The sequence below is a fragment of the Paramisgurnus dabryanus genome, chromosome 23 (assembly GCF_030506205.2).
Source record: "Paramisgurnus dabryanus chromosome 23, PD_genome_1.1, whole genome shotgun sequence".
NCBI lineage: Eukaryota > Metazoa > Chordata > Actinopteri > Cypriniformes > Cobitidae > Paramisgurnus > Paramisgurnus dabryanus.
The window spans coordinates 15429049-15454991 of NC_133359.1; the positions used below are offsets into that span (position 1 = coordinate 15429049).

A 25943-nucleotide genomic window follows, 5' to 3' on the forward strand; every position below is an offset into this window, starting at 1 on the left:
ATCTGATAAAGTTACTAAAAATGTGTGCTTTTTTGATTTTGATGTTGTATGAAAGTGTAAATATTCTTTTGAGGAAAGAAAATCATACAGGTTGAAATGACATGAGAGAAAAATGATAATTAAAAAAAAAACGTTTTACATTGTTTTTTTAATCCAATGTGGTTTTGTGTGAAATGACTCTGATTTTGTCCTTGGTTATGTTTTACATTTCATCAAAACTGAACTGTACAACTGTTTTTACCGATGTAAATATCTACCCACATGTGGCTTCAGTAAAAATGCTATGCAAATGTCTAGTGGTATATAATAGCCCTTGATGTGCTGTAACACTGAATGCTGTCTATGTCATTGAATGCCTCTGAGAAAAAGAAGTACCAAAGTCTTTCATTAAAAAAAAACACAATGACACACATTGCAGTTTAATCCGTTTTAATAAATAAATATAAAAATAAATTAATCTCATTGAGACAGTCATAGTTTTAGTTAAGGGTCAATGGGGCTACAGACAAACCCAAATCTGACTCTTGTCATGAAATGTGTACAGCTGCTTGGTAAAATAAAGACCAATGTCAAATAAAAAAAACATCAAACATAATAACAAAATGCTGATTATGAAAACATAAGAAAAGCATGAATTTACATCACTCCATTGCTTTAAGTTCGGTCTGTATTAGATCAGGGTTCTCAGACCTTTTGTTATTTTTGGCCAATACAGTATCTCGACAGCAATGCATTTACTTACAATATGCATTTGGTCACCAATTCAGGGAATTTTCAGGTCCATATTTCACTTATCTGTCCCCAAAGCACCTATTCATTTCATGTTCTTGTGCTTTTGGTCAAGCTTATACGTGGTCCAACATTTTGCAACATAAAAATAAACGCACAACATTTTCACTGACTATGTGACTAAGCTGATGACATTAAGAATCTGTGACGGGTAGCTCAGAAAGTTATACACGTGTGAATGTGATAAAACAGTACTGATGTTCTTTGGAGTACCAGATTTACAGTAGCCAGTAACATCTGTTATCTAAAGGTTTATAACACGTTAAATCTGTTCCTAGGCTAAAAACGTTATAGCTTTAGTCATGCCATAGCAACGTGAAGGCTGGATCAATGTGAATTTTAAGCTCTATGTTAGCATACAACTCGGATGTATTTACAACAGCTATGACACTAAAAAAAGGTCATGACTTTTATGATGCCGACTAAATGTCAATCTATTCTTCGAGCGATATCTTGGTCGGGTTAAATGCTTTGTATGCGATGTAAGAGTTAACATACAACAACATACCAATAGCATACCACATTCAAAAGATATATACACACTGTACATGATGGAGCGTACCCCATTACAACGCATGTCGATGATGACGAAAGAAAAAAAATATGTTCGACGTCGTGATGCACCATGTTACCGAAAACCCTTTGCTTTCACGCTGATAGTTGAACGCTTCACGTTTCCTAGAGTTGGGAGTTTTAAAACAAACTCCAAAATATATATCTCCAGAAAACCAGCCTTATATATCCATTTCATAAAAAGTCTTTTAAGTATAATCTCTGCTCAAGATATCATCTAGCTTTTAAATATATCACAGATATATTTAGCATCATTCCCTGGTCAATCCCCAGCTTATGAAATGTTGACGCTATGCTAAGCTGTTCAGATTTAGCATGCTCCCAAGCCGTCACCATTCACTGTATCAAATGTTCTTCTTCCCGACCCGCTGACTGGGTGTAAAGTTGCTAACATGCTAGCATGAGCTAACGTGCTAGCTGGCACATAAACAACTGCAACAGTGCCAAAACATGCAACTTCTCAAAATTCGGTGAGTACCAGGAACCAACTTGTGTCACGGCCCACAAAGCAACAAACTACCGAACTATATGCTGTGTACACACCAAAAGCATTGCGTTCGATGCGTAAAATATTTTCACTCTGCGCATCTTCGGCCATTTTGCGTTATTCGCATCATCCGCGCAAATTTGCGTCTCTGCATTGACTTTGTACGTAAACTACTCATGCAAATAATTTAAGTCGCTTCTAGTGTGTACGCAGCATAATTTCAACGTTTAATCAACTATGAATTAATCTCACTTTAAACGCTCTCAGGTTTGCTTGTTCACCATTGTTCATCGTTCTTGGGTAAGCTCACCCCGTCTCGCTGCAATGGGGCGTACACACAAAACGAAAATTTAGCTTTTTGCGCGATTAGATTATACAAATGCAAATAGATGCAAACTTGCAAATGACGCGAATTGGGTGGCGCGATTGCCGTGAAAACGTGCTATTCTCCTCAAATGAGTCTTTGCGCAGTTTGTTAAATCCCGCGAGTACTCTAGAGCAAGGAACGCGATGCTTCGCGTTTGGTGTGTATGCGGCATAAGGGGTGGTCCTTCCAGTTTAAGTAAATTTAAACTTAGTGATATTCAGTGTGATGAAGACATTACAGTGCAAAAATGTTTAAAAGTTATTGAATTAAATCACCTATGGTGTCAAGACATACTCTAGATCTAGAAAGTCTCTGAGATAGCACAGAATATAGTGAGCAGTGTCAGTAGATACAGGTGTTCATATACACAGCATTGCTAGGAGGTTAATTGTCATACAGGGAAGCAGCAAGGAATGCTGGGTTAGGAAAGAAAATAAAGATGTACAATTAGTAGATTTCGTCGCAAAGCACCTCTGAGGTTACACTATGAGGTGAGGACACAATGTCCTTTACCCAACTCCGGGGGCTTTTTTGATATCAGTTTGATTCTCTTCTTCATCGTCTTTTCTCTATAACACATGACAGCAGTTATACTGCGCGAATGGAAGAAGCTTTTCTTTAGACGTAGGCTGGATGTTGAAAGACAAGGCCTTCTCGCAGAGCGGAAACTGCAAAAGACGTTCTCTCAAGTTCACGTTCTTGACCTTGATAGGGTCGGGCCGTATAGTAGGGTCTGTACTTGTTTCCCTAGATCCATGGAGGCCTTTCTGAGGTTTGGGCTGTTCCTCTTCTGGTTTCTCAACTTCGCCCCCTGTTTTACGCATCTCTACGCCATCTGGACCTAGGTCTACACAATGGTTCCTAGGTAATGACCTTGGAGAACCACAAGGGGTTGATACGACCCCAACCTCAAGTAACTTGGGTTTGGCTAGGGTGTTGTTGTTGTTTTCTAACATGTCCTTAGAAGGTTCACGCTGTCCCCAGCAGCACTGCACAACATCCAACCTAGGAGATGGTGGTGGTCCTTCTGTTTTCACACCTTGGTTGTGTTTTTCATCATGTGCATCTAAGGAAACGCTAGGGTGGTCTGTTGCTCTACTAGGTTGCTCTGTGTGGTTGATCTCTTCCGCCTTTTTGGGCTTCTCTATTTCATGTTCAATGGATATAGTAATATAGTTCTTCTTATCTGCCTCTTCCGCCCCTTCCTCTTGTTCCTCCACCTCAGATAGTGTTTCGCAGTTTCCCATCACCTTACTTTTTGCCCTATTGGTTCTCCTACGAGTCTCTGATTGTAATGTTCTAGAAGGCTTCGAAGAGAGATCTGTGGTAGGAAGCAGACCAAGACTTCTGGGTACCACCTCAGGCTTCACCTCACCCTTGTTCTTCTCATCCTCCTCATCCTCTTCTTCCTCACAGATCTGCTGTAAGGCTCCAAGGCTCTTGACAGTAGGTTGGTCGGGAGGTAGAGGGCGCAAGCTGAAAGTCAAACATGGAGCCGGGCTACAAAAATCACTGAAGGAATTATCATGACGGTTTGCTCTGGGAGCCATTAGGTCTCCGGACTCGCTCACACCCTTTCGGGTATATCCAGAGGACAGAGAGCCGAGAGGCACCAAGGGACCCAGAGGGGCTCCTCTCAGTGTGTCGGCCCGGGGCATTTGGCTCACCAAGTCCAGGGGTTCAGACATCGGCCTCCTGTAGGGGGAACCAATAACAATGCTCAATAAAAAAATATAAGCCACACCTTGCTGGTGATCTTAAAGAAGAATTTCTAGGAATTATCAGGAAAAAAAATCAAACAGACGCATATGAACATTAAAGGGCCCGAAAATAGTCCCGTGCTATTAAAAGATACTAAGGGGACTACTTTCAGGTGTTGCGTAATATCATTGCGCCTCCTGCAGCCATGTTACGGCAGCAAGTCCTTGATTATTACGCCAGAATGAGAGTATAGTTCCTAGCCATATCTGCCGAGAAAATCGCAACTTTTAATTTTCCGTCATTCTTAGTACACAATGTAACTACAGAAGAGTCAAGTTTAAAATAGGAAAAATATCAAAACTCTTTGGTTATTTTTGAACGCGATGCTAATGGTCTAATCAGATTCAATGGATTGTGCTAAGCTATGCTAAAAGTGTTGGCGCCATACCTGGAGATCAGCCGAATGAGTTACAAAATGGTTACCAAATGTTTAACTCTATGGGAGTGTGGGAATGTGGGATAGTGGGTTCTTGATTGCGTTCCCCAGTATGGTTTTGATCCCAATATGGGTAGCTGGTGTCTCCCCAACAGGTTTTCTAATTTAATCAGAAATACTTTCACCATAAGAATGAGCAGTGATGGCTAAGCAAGTTTTGCTGAAGAAATGCTAAGCTGTGTATGTGTGGTCCACCATCCCAGACTCTTATTCTGGTCTGATCAGCAGTGATACAAAGAAAGTGACTATGCATATCCCAAAAATGTACCGTTTCTGTTCAGGTGTGAGACTGGACTGCTCCTGTTTTTCTCTGAGAAGTCGCTCTCCTAGAAGGTAGTATGTGGCTGTGATGTGGTTGTATCTGTCAGCCTCCAAGGCTCTAACACACACAATATAAATAAGTTAATTTATTCATTTGAACAGAGCATCTAAGCCAGGGGTGCCCAAACTTGGTCCTGGAGGGCCAGTGTCCTACAGAGTTTAGCTCCAACTTGTCTCATCACAACTGCCTGGAAGTTTCTAGTGTGCTTAGTAAGACCTAAATGAGCTGCTTCAGGTGTGTTTAATTAGGGTTGAAGCTCAACTTTGCCGGACACCTCCAAGACTGTGCTTGGGGACCCCGATATCCAAAAAGAACAAGCAGGTACTCACTCCTGGATGGCGTCCCGATCGGCGATGTTGCCGCTGGTCATAGCCTGCAGTATGAACTCGTGCTCCTCGGGCAACAAACTGCGGTGAGAGGCGAGCGGGGCAGCCGTGTACCCGGCGGGCGAGGGGTCGACGCCCTGCAACCAAGGATGGCCCTCTATGTTATTGAGAGACACACGCTTGGCGGGATCCCTCTGCAGCATACGTGAAATCAAACTGAGAGAAAAATAAAGAGAGATTTTGTCACCGTTAATGTATTAGTCATACTTTCGTTTCATGTGCAGTCATAAAAACATTTAGTGCCGATTATTGAATCTTGCCATCAGAAAAGATGGAATGAAAAGGAACTAGTTGCTGTTGGTTAGTAGCCTTATGTTTCTAAGGTTTTATTAATTCATGATAAATTAATGTGTTTTATAAAATTTCATAAATCTGGGGCACCATCTAGCGGCCCCTCGTTTGGAAACCACTGGTGTGATGTTCCAATAGCAGCTATACGGCCAGCAGGAGGAGATATATCCTTTTGTTTATGCATGTGTAAATATAATCCCATATGCTCCGCTTCCCTGGAACATCAGTGGAATCTCTCAGCGCATTTAACCTCAAGACCTTAAATAACTGCAAAGAGGAGAAAAAAGCAACAGCTGCACATCCAGATCAACGTCTGCCTGAAGACACGAGCGTTCTGCTCCACCGAGAATAAATTATTCCTATAAAAAGAAGCTTTTCAATGTGATGCAGATCATGTGATCCAGACACTATGCGTCTCATTCGCACAATCACGCTTGCACAATTGACCCATTCAGACCTAAACTGGAGCCTGTGAGCTGTCGCTTTAGGGACTTTCTAAAAATAACTCAAGTCTTGTGTCTGCCAGCTCTGTATATCACAGGCGATTTTATAAAAACGAATTCCTCTTGACCTGTTAAACTCAATATAAGTCAAGCATTTGAGTCTGTGTGTCATGACCAAAGCATGCGATTGGCCGGTGCAAACAAAAAGAGAACAGCATGTTCATATGGGCTCCTGTCTGCATGTAGATATTAAGTTTAGCATGAGAGTGTTAACAGACTGGGGGAGTGGCGTTTTTCTTGAAATCGATCCATTAAAACATAATGTTCTGACCGTGCGCGGTTGTCACCAACAGTTTACACAAGCATGTCGAGTCAGAAAGAAAATGGGATTTGTGGGCATGGTGGTATTACGGCCAACGTAAACATTAGGTCATATCTGTAGCTCAAGTTGTGGAGCATTGCATTAGCAGCGCAAATGTCAAGGTGGGATACTGATAAAAAATGTAAACCTTGAATGCACGGTGTCGCTTTGGATAAAAGTGTGACAAATGCATGAATACAAATTTTTTAAATAACTTAATATTCATGTATATAAATGTAAATGTATGTGTTCTTGCAGGAATGTAATACAGCACAGTTGATATACATACTCTTTGCATTCTGGAGATATGTGGTCGGGTACAGTGTAACAACAGTCCATAATCATGATGAGGGTCTCGCTGTCATTGGCCTCTTGAAAAGGTGGACGTCCACACACCAGCATGTAGAGAATCACACCCAATGACCAGATATCTGAAACACAAACATATATGTTTTATAATCAGGATACGTTATTGAAAAACAAACACGTGCATGCTCACTTAAAGGCGGGGTGCATGATCTATGAAAGCCAATGTTGACATTTGAAATCACCTAAATGGACACGCCCCTACCCCAATAGAATCTGGCCCTTCTTTTGATAGACCTGCCCCACACATACGCAACACAGTCACACAATAATGTCGGTTAGTAGACACGCCCCTTACTGCTGATTGGCTAAAAGTGTGGTTTGGTACTCGGCCTGAAGTGTTTTTCAAAAAGTATGCACCCCGCCTTTAATTCAAATGAAATTAAAAAACAGTCATAAAATGCTGTTAACCCCTTATTAACCGACTACAGAATCTCACTAAAACATCCCTACAAGTAGCCTGGCTCCGCCCTCCTACGTGCTTCCGCTTAATTTTCATTTCGCTTCAGTACTACGTCTGGAACTGCTCTGTAGAGTTTCGTTTTCTCCTGCAAAAATCTGCAGGACCAATCAGCGAACAGATGGGGGTGGCTAAGAACGATGACGTTGAGGTCGTGCGTCAGTTTGAGTTGTAGTTCAGTAATGGCAGCGGAGAAAGACGTGAGAAAAGCCATTCGGTCCGTTGTTGCAAAACTGCAGAATATACAGAAGTTAAAGCTGGAGCAAGAACCAGGTTTGCTAAGTTTTGTTTGTCTGATTATTCTTACTTGTTGTTTCCGGCCGGTTTCGTTGCATGATATACGTCACGACCACACGTTAGCGATCGCCTATGGCAGATCCTGAGTGACTTGTGGGCAGATCCAATAGTTTTAAACTTCAACAGAGGACCCTCCTTAATGGAAGTAACGCTTTGCAATGGAGCATGGCCAGACTCTCTGTACAAATGAAATAAATGTACGAGAGTCTGGTTGGACCAGGCTACCCTACAAGTGTTCCACACCCAACTCTGAGTCATCTTGGGATCCCAGGAATTCTTGGTAACATCCAAGAACACAGTGAACGGTTCATAAATAAATATAAATAAAGTTAAGGGGCCCACAACGTGTTTGAGTTGGTGGAGTAATTTTCCATAGTGGCTTACCAACAAGACCGACTTCTTTTTTTTTTTTTACAGTTTAGCGTGTGACACTTTCACACAGATCTGTGAGGAGTTTTCACATGCGGTAGTCATGATCTGTTTAGTGCAGGGTTGCGTAAGATGCACAATTAAACAATTGGCCACAAGCCATTAGTTTGAATTTGAATTCAAATTGACACACTACAGGAACTTGGAATAGGAAAAAAGGGGAAGTTACCAAATCAAAACTTAAAGTGAACAGGTCCTTCTAGGCTTATGCAATAAAATTGAATAAATATTTCTATAATTCCCTAGGTAGCTAGACTTGCGATATGTTTACATGACAATGTTCCACTGCGTTTTTTGCATAAATATAACAAGATTATTAAAACAAACTTTGTTCACACGAATCCATGAAAATAACTAAAACTAAAATACTGTGTATTATGCATGCCAAGCCAGTAGCTGGTGCTGTTACACAATGTCTTGTGAAAACACCAATCCAGGGTTGCCAAGTCCGTGGTTTTCCCACAGAATTGGGCTACTTTAAAGTGCACCTATTTCATTGCTAAAACAATGTTATTTTGTGTATTTGGTATAATACATGTGTTTGCATGGTTTAAAAAAATACATTTTCAACATACTATATTTCTGTGTCTTCCTGAAACGCACAGATTTTGTACAAAACTCATCGAAATGAAAAGTGTTGTGTCCCTGATTGGCCAGCTAATCTGTACATTGTGATTGGCCTGAATACCTTTGACGTCAGCTGGAAATGTGACACTTATTACCATGTTTAAAAGATTTGCTCACAATGCAATTCTAACAGGAGTTAACTACTTGGCTGTAGTCTAAGCGGGACGAATTATGATAATGTCAGTCTACATCACCAATCCCAAGTTAACTGTTGCCTACAATCCGTGTGTTTGTTGTAGTCCAAGAAAAGATATTTACGTTGGAGATGAGGGGCATGCTTCCGATCTCCCTGACGAAGCCAATACGGAAGTGATTTAAACTGCAAATCATCGACTGGCCACTAGAGGCTGGCTCCAAAAGGGAGTCAATTCCCAAAGACTCCCATGTTAAAAATGCCCAACTTTACAGTAGAAAATAATATGTTTACAGCCTGGTACAAACATTGTTTTTCGTCTAAATAGCTAATTTTGCCCTTCATGACAACTGTGAGGGGGTGAATGTTTTGCGTTTAAATTATATTAAGCCTTAAAGTTGAGTGACGGTTGAACAACCACTGGTTTCAGCAACCAATCACCTCAGCTGCACCCAGGTCCCGCCTTTTTACCCATTTTAGCATATTCGAGAGTGATGCGTGGTGAAGTGCGGCCAAGATGGTGAAAGCAGGCACAGCTTACTTTAAGGTTCAAAAACGATCTTCAGAAACCTTTGGGTGACGTCACGGACACTACGTCCATCTTTTTTACAGTCTATGGTTGGAAACGATAACTCGCGTCATCGTTTACACACTTATGTTGCGTTTAAACCAGCCGCGGTAGGGGCTATTCGCACGTAGTTGGACACTTGAACATTTGCGTTCACTCGCTACATTCGCGCATGAAAGCGGGCAACTACTGCGAGAAATTCACACGGAAATTTGTGTCATGGAAGGGGCTTCTGCGACTCCCCAGAGACTCCGCTCGCTTCCTGTAATCACGCACTACTACAGCAAGTCCTGATTGGTTAAAGCAGCGCGGAAATCCGCCGAAGTTCAGATTTTTAAAAGAATTTTAAAAACTTGTCATTTGAAACCTATCTTCAAAAGAAAGTTTATTTTTTGTAGGTCCTCAAATCGCCGATGTAGTGCAAATCAAAATGTTTTCTGAAATGCAATGAATAGAAATAAATGGACTTCATGTGTTTTTTTGCCGTTCACACTTGCTTAATACGATTGGATTTGAACTTTGCACCAAGGTCTTTGTGTGTGTGTGTGTGTGTGTGTGTGTGTGTGTGTGTGTGTGTGTGTGATTGTGTGAAGATCATCTCTGTGTGAAAGGGCAACTACTGTGTGAACCAAAGCAGAAGTAAAGTGTGATAAACAGTCCCTTGAGACAACGCTGTCCAAATGTCTCTAACTGTGCAAACAATAACTCTCTTCTCTGCTCACTGTACACTCTGTTCCTACTAATTACTCAGAAACAGGCAGATACACAGACGCATTATGTGACAAAGGCAAAAACATTACCATACAATGGTATCTTTTAGCTCATGGACCAAACATTTTTTAATATACATATGGAGACACCAATCTTTTGCAAATACTATGCATTCGGTTTCCACCAAATCTTATCCAGAACAATAAATACACTATTTGATTTACAAATGAAGGCATTTTGGACTAAGTTTGCATAATAAAGAGATATAAGTATCAGAGTTACATAAAAATGAGATACAATCATTCTCTCTGAGGCCCAATGTGCTGATCTAGGGTCAGTGTGACTGTTAGCTTGATTAAACAGGGTGCCATGTGACTGCAGTTTACACAAAACACAATGAAGGCTAACATGGAGCTTGTACGTGAGCCTGTGTTTAGGTACATAAGTGACAATGTTTCTGTAAACATTATATCTGTTGACTTGAATTTAGTGTGAGAAAAATCACATACCTTATTTGTGTGCTTTACTTTGTTGCCATGACAACATAATGCAGGTAAAGCAATATTAGATTTAACCTTACATGCAGGTTAGCAAGTGAATTTATTACAATGCTATAGCTATACTTTTGAAGCTTTAAATAAACATTTATGCACTTGCTTTATTCGCTTTTTAACGTAAACGTCATTTTCAAATAACCATGGGGCGAGTTGCTGCAAATGTTGTTGAATAAGCCCAGAAAAATCACTGAAGTGCCTTAATGGGAAAGATTCACGTAGGATGTCTCGTCACACTTCGAAGCGTAAAATGACAGATGGGACACCGTACAGATTCGTAGACTAAGCGAGCATGCGTAATTTAAGGCTAGTAGAAAACCGAAAGTCCACATGAAGTGCGCCATTTGGGACAGGACCTAAGTTGCACCTCCCCCTTTAAAAATAGCCAAAAGCATTTAGTTTACAGTACCTCACCTCCTAGAATCCTAGATAGAGAAGCTGAAATGCAGAATGATGTCATAAAGTTGTTGATCCTAATTGGTGGAAGACAGTTTTGAATGTTTTTTTTTCTTCTAAAGTTTTTGAAGCACAAAACTTGAAGCACACTATATCCTTACGGCTCAACATATTTATACTAAAAGCCAAAACATTTAGAATTTTGATTTCATGGGGACTTTTGGAAATTTTAGAAACTAATATTTTTTGAGATGTAAAATCTATAATAATCTAAAGCGGGTTGCACACTGGACGCGCAGCTCAGCGCCGCATCAAGTCGCATCTAAGACAACTCGGAGGTATCGTACACCGGAAGTGCACATTAAATAGCGCAAGCTTAGTCAGATAGCGTCTACTTCAAAATGCTAAATATTCGTTAGCAGCCAATGTTAATCGTTAATGATTTGGGACAAATATGATGTTATTTAATGTTAAACTATGTGGCGCGACAGGGATTTGAGCAACTGCCTGAGTCATAGCTGGGCGCCGCGGACAGGCACCACCTGTCGGTGTCAGTGTGTGTATACTCACAGAAAAAAATTTGTTTGATTTTTTTAAAACGGCGCTGCGTGTCACTGAGCTACGTGTCCGGTGTGCGACCCTCTTAAAGGGATAGTTCGGCCAAAAATGATGTTAAACCCATGATTTACTCACCCCCCAAGCTGTCCGAGTTGCATATGTCTATCGTTTTTCAGACAAACACATTTTCGGATATTTTAGAAAATGTTTTAGATCTTTCAGTTGATTAAATGTAATATTACGGGATCCACGACCTTCAAGTCCAAAAAAAGTGCATCCATCCTTTACAAAACAAATCCAAATGGCTCCAGGATGATAAACAAAGGCCTTCTGAAGGTAATCCGCACGGTGTTGTTGTAGAAATATCCATATTTAAAACTTTATTAACGAAAATAAATACCTTCCGGTAGCGCCGCCATCTTAGACTCCTCTGTATTCAGGAGAGAGTATTAGCGTAGTGTACACACTTTTCTTAGTGACGTATGACAAATTCAGAGGGCAAGGACACAGAGCAGCAGCAGAGTAGCCTCCGTAGGCTGCGTAAAGCTCTGATCTTGAATGCGGACGCGACTAAGATGGCGGCGCTACCGGAATGTAGTTATTTTCATTTATAAAGTTTTAAATATGGATATTTCTACAACAACACCGAGCGGATTACCCTCAGAAGACCTTTGTTTATCATCGTGGAGACGTTTGGATTTATTTTGTGAAGGATGGACGCACTTTTTTTGGACTTGAAGGTCGTAGACCCCGTAACTTCACATTTAATTAACTGAAAGATCTAAAACATTTTCTAAAATATCCGAAAATGTGTTTGTCTGAAAAACAATGGACATATGCAACTCGGACAGCTTGGGGGTGAGTAAATCATGGGTTTGATATCATTTTTGGCCGAACTATCCCTTTAAGTGTCTTTCATTTTCTGTTATTGTATTCATTATCACTGGACTGTCCTGCTTCACGGCACACAAATCCTACTGCTTACACACATACAGTATATGCCCATACACACAGCAGACCTTCTGTATCTAACACAAGTGTGTGTCAGTCAGTAAAAGTATCTGTTATCAGTTGAGATGAAGCAGTGAGCTGTAAAACAGCTCAATGTCATCAGGATCACGGCTGATCTGAGATGTTCTGATACTGATAAGCTGGGATACTGACTGACTGATATCTCAAACACACACACACACACACACAAACACACACACTTATGGGGTAAATGTATCTGCTAATTTATACATTTTCAATGTTTTTATTGTTTGCAAGTTACAAACCAGCTTCATGTAACTTAAATCTGCGGCTCATTTCGGAGGCTTTGTATTTAAATTGTATTAAAGTTGTAAAATGTATTTGTCTATTTTGCAAAGTAATAGTATGGGGACGACAAATGCAACCTCCTTAAGCCCAGAACACTGCTAACCCACACTATGGAGCTGAACACATTGGACATTGCTCAACTAAACATCCATATCTGAATAGTACTAGCCCAGCATTCTCTCTCATCTGGCAACCGGGCTGTCAAAAATAAGAATCACTATAAATGTCTCTAAAAATAGGTCTTCAGCGCATTAATACATATTTTAAAAGACATTCTTGAAATATTCACTCACAAAGCTAAGCCAAACAAACAAAAAAAGGGGTTTTGCATATTTAACTCTTTCCCAGCCATTGACGAGTTAACTCGTCAATTAAAGAGCACCTATTTCATTGCTAAAAATAATGTTATTCTGTCTATTTGGTTTAATATAATGTGTTTGCGTGGTTTATGGTACTTCAAAATCACATTATTTTACACATACTGTACATTTTTGTAGCTCCAGATTTCACTTTCTTCCTGAAACGCACAGATTTGAAAAGTGCTGTGTCCCTGATTGGCCAGCTAATCTGTAAGTTATGATTGGCCTGAATACCTCTGACATCAGCTGGAAATGAGACGCTCATTACCATGTTTGAAAGATTCGCTCACAATGCAAGGCTAACAGGAGTTAACTTACAGGCTGTGAGTCCGAAGCGGGAGGAACTATGATAATGATCGTCGGTCCTGGAAGTAAACTGTTGCCTACAATCCGTGTGTTTGTTGTATGCCAAGAAAAGAGATTTACGTTGGAGATGATAACTCGCGTCATCGTTTACTTTGGGTTTGTACCTTTTGCATATCGTTAACATGTACTAATACACACTTACACAACAAAGGAAAAGTAAAATCGTGAATCAGATAATTGGTGCTCTTTAAAGGCGCAAAAGAGGATGTTTTTCGCCGACTGAGAATCCAGAAACGGTTACTGAGTTTTTTAAATGAGCTAATGCGTAAGAATAGCCTCCCTCCTTCACGGCTTATTTCTATGGAACGCCTTCCAAAACTCGTGCACGAATATTTGAACACGAGTGTTTGTTTACCACTGGCATATGCTGTGTCGCGTCAGTGGATTCATTATGTGAAATGATTTGATAATAAACAAATAAGACGTTAAAACATTAGATCAGTCTACGCTAACTTACTCCCATTTCAACTAGCATGTAGCAGACTGGTCACTGCCTTACAACTACAGTACAAGAACAACGTCAATATACTTGAATAACAGTACAACAATAATTATTCCCCAAAGAAAGAATAATCACTGTTACCTGTCGGGAAGAATTTTGCGAACTGCGCGTCTGTCTTGACACCTCTCGGTTCCTTCATTGCTCTTCAGGGTTAAAATGTTTCTCCAATAACGACTCTGGCTAGATTACGTTCTTCTGACAATTTTCTCCTATTCCCAGCGGCTTAAAAAAGTCTTTCTTTTGCGTCCTCCGAGTTTCTTCTCTACCGTGGTGCAAATTCGAGGAGGAAACCAGGATCGACAATAAAAAAAAACGAAACTTAAGACGGAGTTTCATGCGCTATGCCCATGCGTCGCCTGTGTTTAGTTACTGGAGCGCCCACGTCTCTCACAAGGATCATAATGGTAGTGATTGACAAGCCAGAGGGCCAATCGCTTATGCGATGACCGCATGAGCAATTGGCTGATGTTTTTAAGGCCCTATCTTGTGCACAGATGACGTATATTAATATTATTACTTTCAGTGCAGCTAATAAATAGTCTTTTATCATTTAGTAAAGGCAGTTTCAAGTAATATTGCAAAAATGTATAAAACAAACATCCTCTTTTGCACCTTTAAGAGATAACGCTTCCCTGCCAATTACGAGTTTTTCTGGCAATCCGTATTTCCGCTATTATCCACCAGGTGGCGCTCTTACCCAAGTATAAATCCCGGAAACAACCACTTAGGGCAAACAGTAAGAGCTCTGTGTATGTTTTGATGATTGCTCTGAATCTGATCTCTATCAAAAGTCCTTCACAAAAACACAATTATTTCAGCTTTTTGTTCAAAATGTTGGTATTTTTTAAAAACCTACCCATATATGAGAGGTGATAAAAAGAGAACAAATAAAGGTAAAAAACGCTGGCGGGGAAAGAGTTAAAAGTAAAAAAGTAATTCATGATAATTTTGTCCAAAGTGAGTACATGACCAAATGTCCCCGAATTTCCCAGCGGAAGGTTGTCTCTTAAATTAGCTCACATCTGGGGATAGTTTTGTTCCCAATTTATAGTTATGTAACCCCCTCCCCAATTGTGAACTAAAAGTATACACACACACATTTAGCACTAAACCACACTGGGTTCATTTGTATTATATTGCTTGTGAATACAGTGGCATTTACAGCTTTAATGTGCGTATGTGTGTGAGCTTGAATGTTGGGATGAGTGGATTAGAGTCACCGGCTGATTACCAGCAATAAATAAAACCACACACACACACCACTGACACACATTCGAACAGATATCGGCTTTACAGCAGAGGAAAACCGCTTTGAATGGAAAGACATCCTATCTCTCTCTACTGAGGTTAATGGCACCAACTTGACCTAAAACTACTAGACAGAAAGGCTGTACAGACAACCTAAAAGATGCCAGCTTGTGCCCAACAAACTTCAGAAACTGATAAAACCACTAGGACCGGGCAGCGTGCCATTGGGCCAGGTGAAATAAACAGATGCATCTGTACAATCACATGTAACAAAACACGGTCGGGTACACAAAACAAATAAGAAACACTTATTACATGTTATGCATTTGGCGGACGCTTTAATCCAAAGTGGCTTACAATGCATTACACAGTTTATCATTATGTGTGTTCCTTGGGATCATACCCACAATGTTTTGTGCAGCTAATGCGATGCTCTAGCATAGGTCAGTCAGAATCATAGACATTGGACACCCAACTGTATCACTCAGTATTCAGGCCTTATCTGCTCTAGATCTACAGAGTGGGTTGATTTCGGGAGAAGCGAGGCGCACACTCGGGTCTGTGCGCTCCTGGCGTCCGTATGTCACAAACCTGTGTGCATGCGCAGCCTCCTTTACACGCTTTGCTGGGTTTTAGAGGAGGCTGACCCACTTTGTGTGTTTCTAATCCTGGCACATGCAACCTCAGTGAGAATTACTGTCCCATCGTCATATGACGCTTAAAGAAGAAAACTTCAGGCAAATATGATATTAATAAATGTGCCAGCACACGTCTGGGCTAGCAAGTCTGATTGGAATCAATAGAGAAGCGTTGCTCTTCATTTTTCTGCTAAGCTTAAGTGTCCTGTAAAGCCTCTCTCTCTCTCTCTCTCTCTCTCTCACTGTATCCATGTCTCTTTACCTATTCATCTCTCTCTCTTTCAGAGCTTATTAGGGGACTTGGTTTGAACAATAGAAAGGAAGATGAATTGGAGGAACGTGACTCTACGAGTCTTCACATTCATTCTCAACATTTTTCGTAGACAAGCTATTAAAGCAAATACTAGCTGGTGCCAACAAAGCACTTTCAGAAACAATGCAAATATGTACTGCACTGTAGCAACCACACATTTTGTGTTACCACTGTAACGGAGGGTTAAAAAATATGAATCGATGGTTAATATCGATGCTGGGATCTACAAAACACAATTTGTGTTGACATCTAACCCACCATCGTGATTTATGGGAATTTATAGGAGGAGAGTATTTAAACGAATCACGCAACGCCATTTACTAAGATTTGCGGTCCGCAGCTTACTGGTATTTGCGCTGTTATTTAACACCTAAAAGTAATCCTATATTAACTTCTACCGCTCTTGATAGATTGTGTTGTTCATTACGGCCGTTACATTTTTGTGCCTCTGTTCTTTAAAGAGACAGTAAGTAGGATTTTACCCCATCTAGTGGTGAAATTGTATTTTGCATTCAAACGAATAGTGCTCTCTAGCGCCTCGCTTTTCTAAATGCGTGTTGCAACTACGGTAGCCGTTATGTACTCACTGATCTCCTTGTCCGCTTCAGCTGGTTCATGTGTTCTGAATGAAAACGCTTTGTGGAAACACGTTGCAGTAGGCTAGTAGTTTTTGTCCCTCTCTGCTATTATAGTTTATCAGTATGGCGGAACGACATGGAAGCCTCCTTGGACTTACCCGCCCAATGTAAATAAAGAGAAGAAATTCTAAGCTTACAAAGAAAAGTCAGATCATTGGCAGAGGTCATTTGACACCAACAAGGACATATTTATGAATAAAAACATTGATTTTAACTAATAAAATACTTAAAGTCCCTTTAAAGGTGCAGTGTGTAATTTTTTAAGGATTTCTTGACAGAAATGCAACATAATATACAAAACTATATTATCAGGGGTGTATAACGACCTTTCATAATGAACCGCTATGTGTTTATTACCTTAGAATGAGACGTTTTTATCTACATACACTGAGGGTCCCCTTACATGGAAGTCTCCATTTTGTGCCGCCATGTTTCTACAGAAGCCCTTAACGGACAAACTTTTTTTACTAAGTTGTCTCCGATGATGACATGTTTGTCCGGTGGCGGAATCTCTAAGGGTTTCAAAAGCAAGGGGTGAGCAGTGAGCTGAGCCGTTGGTTGCAATTCGCAACCTCACCACTAGATGCCGCTAAAATTTATACACTGCACCTTTAACATTTGTCAGTAAATCGCCCACCAGAAATTTGCGCTTTATTGAAGTTGCGCTAGTCCTTAGCTAGCGTGTAAAGCAAAGCGTTTAAACATGTCTAAAATGCCACCAACTGTGGGAGCTTGCCAGCATTTCTTCAGCTAAGCGTCTGTTTTGTTTATCAGTCGTTGTGCGATGTGAAGGTTGGTTGTTGTTGTTGTATTTGTCCTGTCTCTCTTTCACTGTTAATGGATGACTGAGTGATAAATGCTAAGCTGAGTGCTTCACCCAAAGTTGAACATATTTCTGGCCGCTCAGCAATGAATGCGAGAAAATATGTCGGGCGCTCACAACGGACAAAACCCGCCAGCTCCTGACGTTTTTTTAAAAGTACGGCGCTTCAATGGGAAACAAGGATATGAATTGAAAACATACGTTAAATTTTTATTTATTTGTCTTACCCCACTAGCAAATTCGGTTACCGTTTTTTCGTCTCATCTTTTGATAATTTTGCTTCTCAAGTAAATATATCTTGATTTAAACATTTTTAGATATTAATACTGGAAAACAATACAAAAATACTTGTATTTTTTGCAGTGTCACTAATATACTGTAAGTAAACCATCAAGAACCTCTTTTTCTTTCAATCTAGAACAAGGGTCTCCAACCTTTTTGTGAGCAAGGGCTACCACAATGGATAAAACTTGAAGGCTACTTATAGAAGGATATAGTCTACTCAAAACTTTTTTGTTTTACTTGTTAATTTTATTTTATTTTACTTGTTGATATAGGCACCATGTTGGAGACCCCTGATCTAGGAAATAAAGACCATAACATTTCCCCATTTGGCGCACGTGAATGCAGCTGGATTTGAATCGTATATGTATGACCCCTAAACAAACTTTCACAGTCGAACCCCTGCCGGAGCGCAGATTAGCCGTTTATTCAGTAAAAGGTTTCCGCTTCGAAAACGGTCTCTATTAACACCAAAAGAAAGGGAGGACGAGAACGAGGGGGAACATACTAAGTGCACGAGGACAGCAATAAGCTCCAGCATTCTAGTGGCTTGTGCAACTTAATCCCCGGGTGGATTAATTTAACTGTGCCGTATATAAATTGAAGTACGAATTCACTACTGAAATTTGATTTACTGACACAGAAACAGACTGGAAATGGGTCACTATGGTTGGGTAGTCACCCATTAACACGTCTTATACTTTTGTAAACATTCCTCTAAGAAATGTGTCCAATCATGGTTTTGTTAGCCCAAAATCAGCCTACACAATGCTCTAGTACATTTTTGCGCATATGTTGCACATCCCTAAAATGAACCAGATAAAGCAACAGGAATATAGAAAGAAATGCAGACACTTCTTACCCACTGCAGGAGCGTCATATTCTTCACCCAGCAGTATTTCTGGGGCGGAGTACGCCAGCGAACCACAGCTGGTCATCAACATGGTCCCGGGCTTAAAGTGGTTACTGAAGCCGAAATCCGTTAACTTCACTGTCCCTTGCTGCCTGAAGAAGACCACATTCTCAGGTTTCAGATCCCTGTGTACGACGTGCAGTCGGTGACAGTAGGCAATGGCTCGGACGATCTGCGCAAAATGCACTTTAGCCGTGTCTTCGGCCACCCCGCCCTCGTGACGCAAGATGTAATCGTACATGTCGCCTCCGTCGCCCAGCTCCAGGATGAGGTAGAGCTTGGTTTGCGTATCGATGACTTCGTAAAGGCGCACAACGTTGGGATGCTGGACCAGTTTCATGCAGCGGACTTCTTGAAGCAAGTGGCCGGTCGCCAAGTCGTCAAGCTTGGTCTTGTCAATGACTTTGACGGCCACTAGTTGTCCCGTAAAAACATGGCGGGCTAGTTTGACCACGGCAAAATGGCCTTTGCCTAGCGTGCGGTCTAGGTCGTATAAGCCGGCTATTTTGCCCTCGTAACCGCTTTTGGTGGCAGCCATCTTGGATCAAGCAGTAGAGGTACAGTTGCAGGGTCAGGCTCTGTTACCAGAGATTGCTGATGGAAACTAGGGATTTAATGAGACATCACCTGCATAAACACAAAGAGAAAAATACATATTAAATACAAAACAGCTGACTCTTCATTTTATACCTTGTTTTACCTTTAAACTGTAAAAAAAATGGTGGGTGGAACTCAAACGTTTGATAAAATATGGACAAACCCATCCATTAGTTTAATTTAACCTAGAATGTTTGTATTTGAACTATGAGTTGAAACAACCCACCATAGGTTAATTTAAACCCAGCATTTTGTTTAGGCCACACAGTATGCTACTGAGTCACCATAGGTTGAAACAACCCAACATTTTTAAAGTGTAGTGATCTCTAAAAGGTTTTCTTTTTGGCATCAGGTTAGATAACCCTTTTAAGAAACCTTTCATTTTAAAAGTGTTCTTAGTGTTGAAAAACATGCTGCTACATTTAGATACGAACACCACTTGACTTTCACATACCCGCACACATTACTGAATAGATGAAGGTGAATGTATGTGTGGGAGTGAAAGGTAAGCCGTCTAACAGGTTTATGTACTCCTCTTATACGGCAACTTAAAACAAGACATGTACAGTATTGTGAGACCTTTCCTTGTAAAACTTTTAAATCTTTCAAAAAACCACAATAACAATACTTTTGTTACAGTATATCTATAACAACATTTTTCTGTATACTAGTTACCATTATTAACAAATTAAAACAAAACATCCTGTTGCCTAACAGTGTACTATTCATCTATTATAAAATAGAAAGGGAGTGACAATACATGTGTGAACATGAATATGACTTTCTATTGCGAACATGGAAGTGACATACGTAAACAAAGCATGCTAATACAGTAACTCATCTATAGTGACATCACTTGACATCTTTTGTAAAATCAAATAATTGTTAAATGGTTAGTTCACCCAAGAATGAAAATACATACTGTATACACTAGAGATGCACCAATATTACATTTTTCAACTGATAGCCTGATATCTGCTGATGCCGATAGTTTGGTGGTTAAACTTGCATTAACAAAAATTTCAAGATAAAATTTTCTGAATGTTAATCATTGACCGTTATATTGAACATTAAACTACTGATGTCTCTTTAAATTTTCTATAAACATATATCGTGCATCTCTAGTATACACACATACATAATATACCTCGACGTTAATGAAGCATCTATGTATATATTTATGTCTATGGCTAACGCACAACATCATGCATGCGCTGCTTTCGTGCTGTCTATGGGGGCTCAGAAAGCTCTTGAATTTCATTATAAATATCTAAACTTATGTTTCGAAGATAACCGATTGCCAATGCAACATTTACAAATGAGGAAAGAAGACGATTTTGTTCAAATATTTAGTTTTCATACACCCAAACGAAATTGACGGACTCATTCTCGTTTCATTTTGGTTTGGAATTTTAAAATATAACGTAACTTAAATGAGAATTAATTCCTCACACAGAGAGAGATATAAAGCCTAGTAAAAAATATGAACAGAAAAAATTGATAAGTGGAAAAAGTAAAGTGCATTTTGGAACCTGCACCAGAGGAGTCGGGTGACGGGGCGTAGCGCAAATGGTGTAGATCAATGCCTGTAATGGGATATCATTATTAGTGTGTGGTGTGATGGAAGAAGCTGAATAGTTAATGACCAACGCTAGAGGTTGAACAGAACACTAATGCTATTATAGCAGTCTAAAGACACTCGCACACATGTGGTTGATAACACACACACACACACGCACACAGCAAATGGACTCTCTGGATTTTCTTGTCTCAATCAATGCTGCTAATTATGACCTGCCCTTTGTCTGATGGTTTGAGTGTTTGTGACAGCCTGGCACGCACACACGCAAACAAACAAACACAAAGACTCAATGTTATTGTCTATACATACTGTAACACATTCACTTAATAATAATGCATTGACACATACAGTGAATGATAAACATTGCGTTTTATAGGTATAGTACACTTAAAATGAAACTTCTGTTATTGTTATTCTGTCTCATCGTTTTTTTGCACTACATAAAGTATTTCTAGTCTTTATGCAAGCATTGTATAAGAAAATGAAGTTGATATAGCTGAAAATAAGCTTTTTACTTTTATTAAATGGTTTTGTGTTACATATAAGAAGGTTGGTTTTATTATTGGGTCTATCCTCAATGTTAACTGAAACTCTGCTACTGTTGAACTGGAAAACAAAACTTTGATGTTTGGTAGGCTTTTGTGTAATGTATTTATTTAGTGGTAAGCCAATAAGATAGATGGCAAATAAAAAGCTTGGTAAGGAAAGAAAAACAGAGTACAAGGCAACACAAAGGACATAACAAAGACCGGCTGGCCTTCATTTTGAGGAAGGATAGGGCTTCCCACCCTTTCCATGCTCTGCTCTACCGTTTGCAAATCAAAACTTGCCCGGGTATTTCCTACTGGGAGCACGGAGCACACACCATGCTTCCTCTAGATAGCGTTCCTCAGCATCCGCAGTTCGGAGGGACTTTCGCAGTTACACAGACGGTGCATTTCCCCTACACCTTTCTTTCTCTTCCTTCGCTCGTCGAAGCGAGGGGAAACCAGCAGGCTCAGCATTTCTGAACACCATGAGAAAATGTCCGCTGCCTGAACGAGAGATGCCAGGGCCTTTGTCACTCTCCATGCGAAAACAACAGACCCCGACTCATTTGCACGCAGATACACAACACACAAACTAATTCGCAGGGCTGTCAGAAGGCTTGCGGTTCGACAAGATGTACCGGGGAGAGGTGTGAAAGGATGAGTCATCCTCTCTTTTTTAGAGGAGGGTGGGCTATGAAAGAGACGCGGGGAGTTAGGGAGGTTGAAATGGGGTTTCCTTTAAATATGATCTCATCTGCAAATGTTCCCATCATGCAACATTCATGGTGGTGAGGTCAGCATGGTGCAGTGGGAGCTTGCGTGCCTACTGTTCGGAGTGCATTAACGTGTACACCACCACTTACAGTCTCACACACATAAATCATTTCAACTGCCAACACAAAGCAAATGTATAGGAGTGTGTGTATACTATAGCAATGTGTATATATATTTATGTGGCAATGTGTAACTTTTAAAAGAGAAATGCAATGTAATATACATAACTATAGACCCTTTTACACGCAACAGAAGTGGTGTTGTTGGTGGTTTCCCAGCATCAAAATGTCTGGTTGTTGCGTTTGGTTGCACTAATATACGTATATATGTATCTGGCCACTTTATATTTGCCCATCTGCTAACGTCTTCTATCCACTCCACTATATGACACGGATCTGGTAGCTGTGTTGAAAAAGTTAACTTTTTGAAATAACTTTCTCTGTCTGTGTTGCTTCAGTGCTGATTCTTGCCGTACTTCTGTTCCCTATATGCGCGCGCATACGTTGCCACGTTATCATTGTGTACAAACAATAAAATGGTTTATAGTATCAGTGATGTATAAAGACCTTACATAATAAACTTTATCGTTTTTATTACTTAAGAATGAGCTGTTTTAATCTACAGACACCGCAGGTCCCCTTACATGGTAATCGCCGCCATGTTTCTACAGTAGCCCTAAATGGACAAACTGCACTACAGAGTGCATTTTATAACTATGTCGTCTCAGACGATATGTTTGTCCTGTGGTAGCTACCGTAGCTTCTCATTGCCTTTCGAAATTGAGGTTGGTTGCATTTCGCAATTTCACTGCTAGATGCCGCTAAAAACCCACATTGCATCTTTAATTCTAGTTTGCTGGTTTTGCAGAATAACTGATGGGCAATGTGAAACACATAAATGCACATCATTGTAATATTTTCTCTAATCGTAACCATGTCTAAGCATAAGTGATGCAACTTGTGTGTCCAAACTGAATGCGAAATCGTAAGATATTTCATGTTTAATGTACTGTTTCAATATGCATTTCACAGTGGGCGGGGCTTCAAAACAACAGAAAACAAGCAACCGAAGAAATGTCCCGCCGCTTGTTGTGGTCTGTGCTTGTTTAAGACACAAACTTTTTTTTTTAGAAAGATTTACAATTTCAATTGTATTTTTACACATTGCAAAAGCTACAAAAGGACACTGGAACTGTACCCTTAAAAAAGTCCCCAATATGTACCATTTAGGTATAGATATATAACTTTAAGGTACTAATATGCACCCTTTAGGCACAAAAGTGTACGTTTTAAAAGCTTATTGCCCCAGTGACAGCTTTTGTACCTTTTTTCTAAAAGTGTATGATCTCCTCTCTTGTTTTGGATCTTGTGATGAGGTCGATGTGTCTCAGAATACTGCTGCAATAACACAATGACCTGACATATGAGCGCACACACAGCATTTCAATCGTAAGCATAAAAGGACCACTGCCACAAACTTGTTAGTCTGCCAGCATGCGCATATGCACTTATACACATGTATGCACATACAATGCTGAGTCTAGGACTTTGGGAACATGCTATAGTTACTCAAGTATGCATCTGGGCACTAATGCAGAGCACAGAGGTCATACCTGTATAAAGATTTGCCTTACGAGACATTTCACGTCACACATAATCCATTGCGTTGAATAATATATTAGCAACAAATTGAACAAAAACTAGCTCTCTCATCAGCTTTTTTTTTCGACAAACCATATTCCACCTTAACTGTGGACGCTTTTTGCACTTTTGCACTGCAAAATAATGCATGCATGGCCCTTTCTATCTGTCCTGTCTTTATTTATCATTGCTAAAAATTAAGCAGTGGATTTCCCCACAGAGCTGGGTCTATATAGAGAGACGGATAGGGTGACATCCATACTGAGTGTGTGTGTGTGTGTGGAGGAGAGAGACTGGATAGAAACAAGATGCAGGCCAGCATCTGACCCAGCGTGAGCTACATCTAAGCCAGACATATGGGAATATAAAGCATATTTAGATCATTATTGTTACCATTAAACCAATACAATCTTTATTCTAACCATTAAATCCATTATAATTTCAGTAATGGCTTCTATTGCTTTTGTTTCCTACACTTGAATCACTGCTGGTTCACTTCAGCAGCATGAACTTCAGCTGCGCAGTCTTGAGTTCGTCTGTATCTCAATGACGCACAACACGGACACAAACACACACACACACCTGCGCTGACGATATGCATTCGATTGGACAAACACGTAAACACACAAAACGCTTTTCATCTCTACAATTATAACTTACCATATGAAGTGATATACGGCGATTCATGCGTCTTTAGGCAACAACATCCGCTGTGAATAGTATTATCAGCTTCGCCTCTGTGTTTCTTTTGGGTGATTAAATAAAAATGTTCGCTTCCAAATATCTGCAAACGTACGATATGTTTCCGTTATTATTGCTTATTTATGAATTATGATGCCTGCTGTCCGATAAGGACGAGGCAAGTAGCGGCCCGCGCGTCGCAGCTCTTTTTCTCCAATGTGCGCGAGGCTCCGCAGTGCTCGCACGCTCACTTCTGCTCTCGCGCTCTGCCTCCTCTGACGTCAATGCATTCCAGCTTACCCGGACTTGACTGAGAGAGACAGACAGAAAGAGACAGACTTAAAGAGAGAGAGAGAGAGAGAGAGAGAGGGAGAGAGAGAGAGAGAGAGAGAGAGGGAGAGAGAGAGAGAGAGAGAGGGAGAGAGAGAGAGAGAGAGAGAGAGAGAGAGAGAGAGAGAGAGAGAGAGAGAGAGAGAGAGAGAGAGAGAGAGAGAGAGAGAGAGAGAGAGAGAGAGAGAGAGAGCTCTGAGGCAAGGCAGGGCCACATGAAGAAATATTTCTGAAGTCTAAAGAACACTCTTATGCAACATGGCTATAATTAGGCAAGGGAGTGAATGGAAAAACTGCTTAAAATGGCATTCTTCTCAATTTATTATCAAATTGTATATGCTAAGTGGATGGATGAGTGAACTTGTTCAACTTATACATTCAAGCAATGCTGAACTTAGTAGGCTATACTGGAGGATTCTAGCAAAGGATCCGCTTAGAAGTTAGCAGACTTGGGGAATTAACCTACAACTTTGTGGGAAATGATGTATAAACAAACTTGATTACACATTGCCTGTCCTGAAATGTTATGTTTCTGTTTGGCGTCAGTAACTGCAAAATATTTCACAATATGAATTATTTTCATATTAGGGACATATTAAATATATATATATATATATATAAAATAATGCTGAACACTGAAAATATTAATGACCACACAGATCTGGGGCACCATTCACTTCCATAGTAGAAAAATAATATGAAAGTGAATGGTGCCCAAGATCTGTTTGGTTACAAACATTCTTCCTTTGTATTTTGCAGAACAAAATAATTAACACATATTTGGAACAACTTAAAGGGACATTCCACTTTTTAAAAAAAATATCCATTCAGCTGATCTCGGGTCTTTTAGCATAGCTTAGCACAATCCATTGAATCTGATTAGACCATTAGCATTGCGCTAAAAAATAACCAAAGAGTTTCAATATTTTTCCTATTTAAAACTTGATTCTTCTGTAGTTACATTGTGTACTAAGACCGACGGAAAATTAAAAGTTGTGATTTTCTAGGCAGATATGGTTAGGAACTATACTCTCATTCTGCCGTAATAATCAAGGACTCTGCTGCCGTAACATGACTGCAGCAGGTGTAGTG

The 25943-nt window shown here is 40.2% G+C and overlaps 1 protein-coding gene across 1 annotated transcript; it reads right to left on the reverse strand.

Moving 5' to 3' along the window:
• Positions 1 to 124: 124 nt before the first annotated feature.
• snrkb (SNF related kinase b) lies at positions 125 to 24821 on the reverse strand. Its single transcript, XM_065291627.1, has 6 exons — positions 24501 to 24821; positions 18667 to 19344; positions 6506 to 6647; positions 5065 to 5277; positions 4682 to 4792; positions 125 to 3911 (listed from the first exon to the last, which is right to left on the reverse strand). Exons 2-6 carry the CDS (start codon positions 19253 to 19255, stop codon positions 2786 to 2788), a joined length of 2181 nt encoding a protein of 726 aa, XP_065147699.1. The 5' UTR covers positions 19256 to 19344; positions 24501 to 24821; the 3' UTR covers positions 125 to 2785.
• Positions 24822 to 25943: the final 1122 nt, after the last annotated feature.

What these genes read in the sequence shown, in the direction of transcription:
- snrkb (XM_065291627.1), bottom strand. Translation starts at nt 19,255, where the DNA reads ATGGCTGCCACCAAAAGCGGTTACGAGGGCAAAATAGCCGGCTTATAC. An exon ending in ATATCTCCAGAATGCAAAGA is followed by an intron (nt 5,278 to 6,505) that starts GTATGTATATCA and finishes TTTTTCTCTCAG; the next exon opens with TTTGATTTCACGTATGCTGC. An exon ending in GATCGGGACGCCATCCAGGA is followed by an intron (nt 4,793 to 5,064) that starts GTGAGTACCTGC and finishes TGTGTGTGTTAG; the next exon opens with AGCCTTGGAGGCTGACAGAT.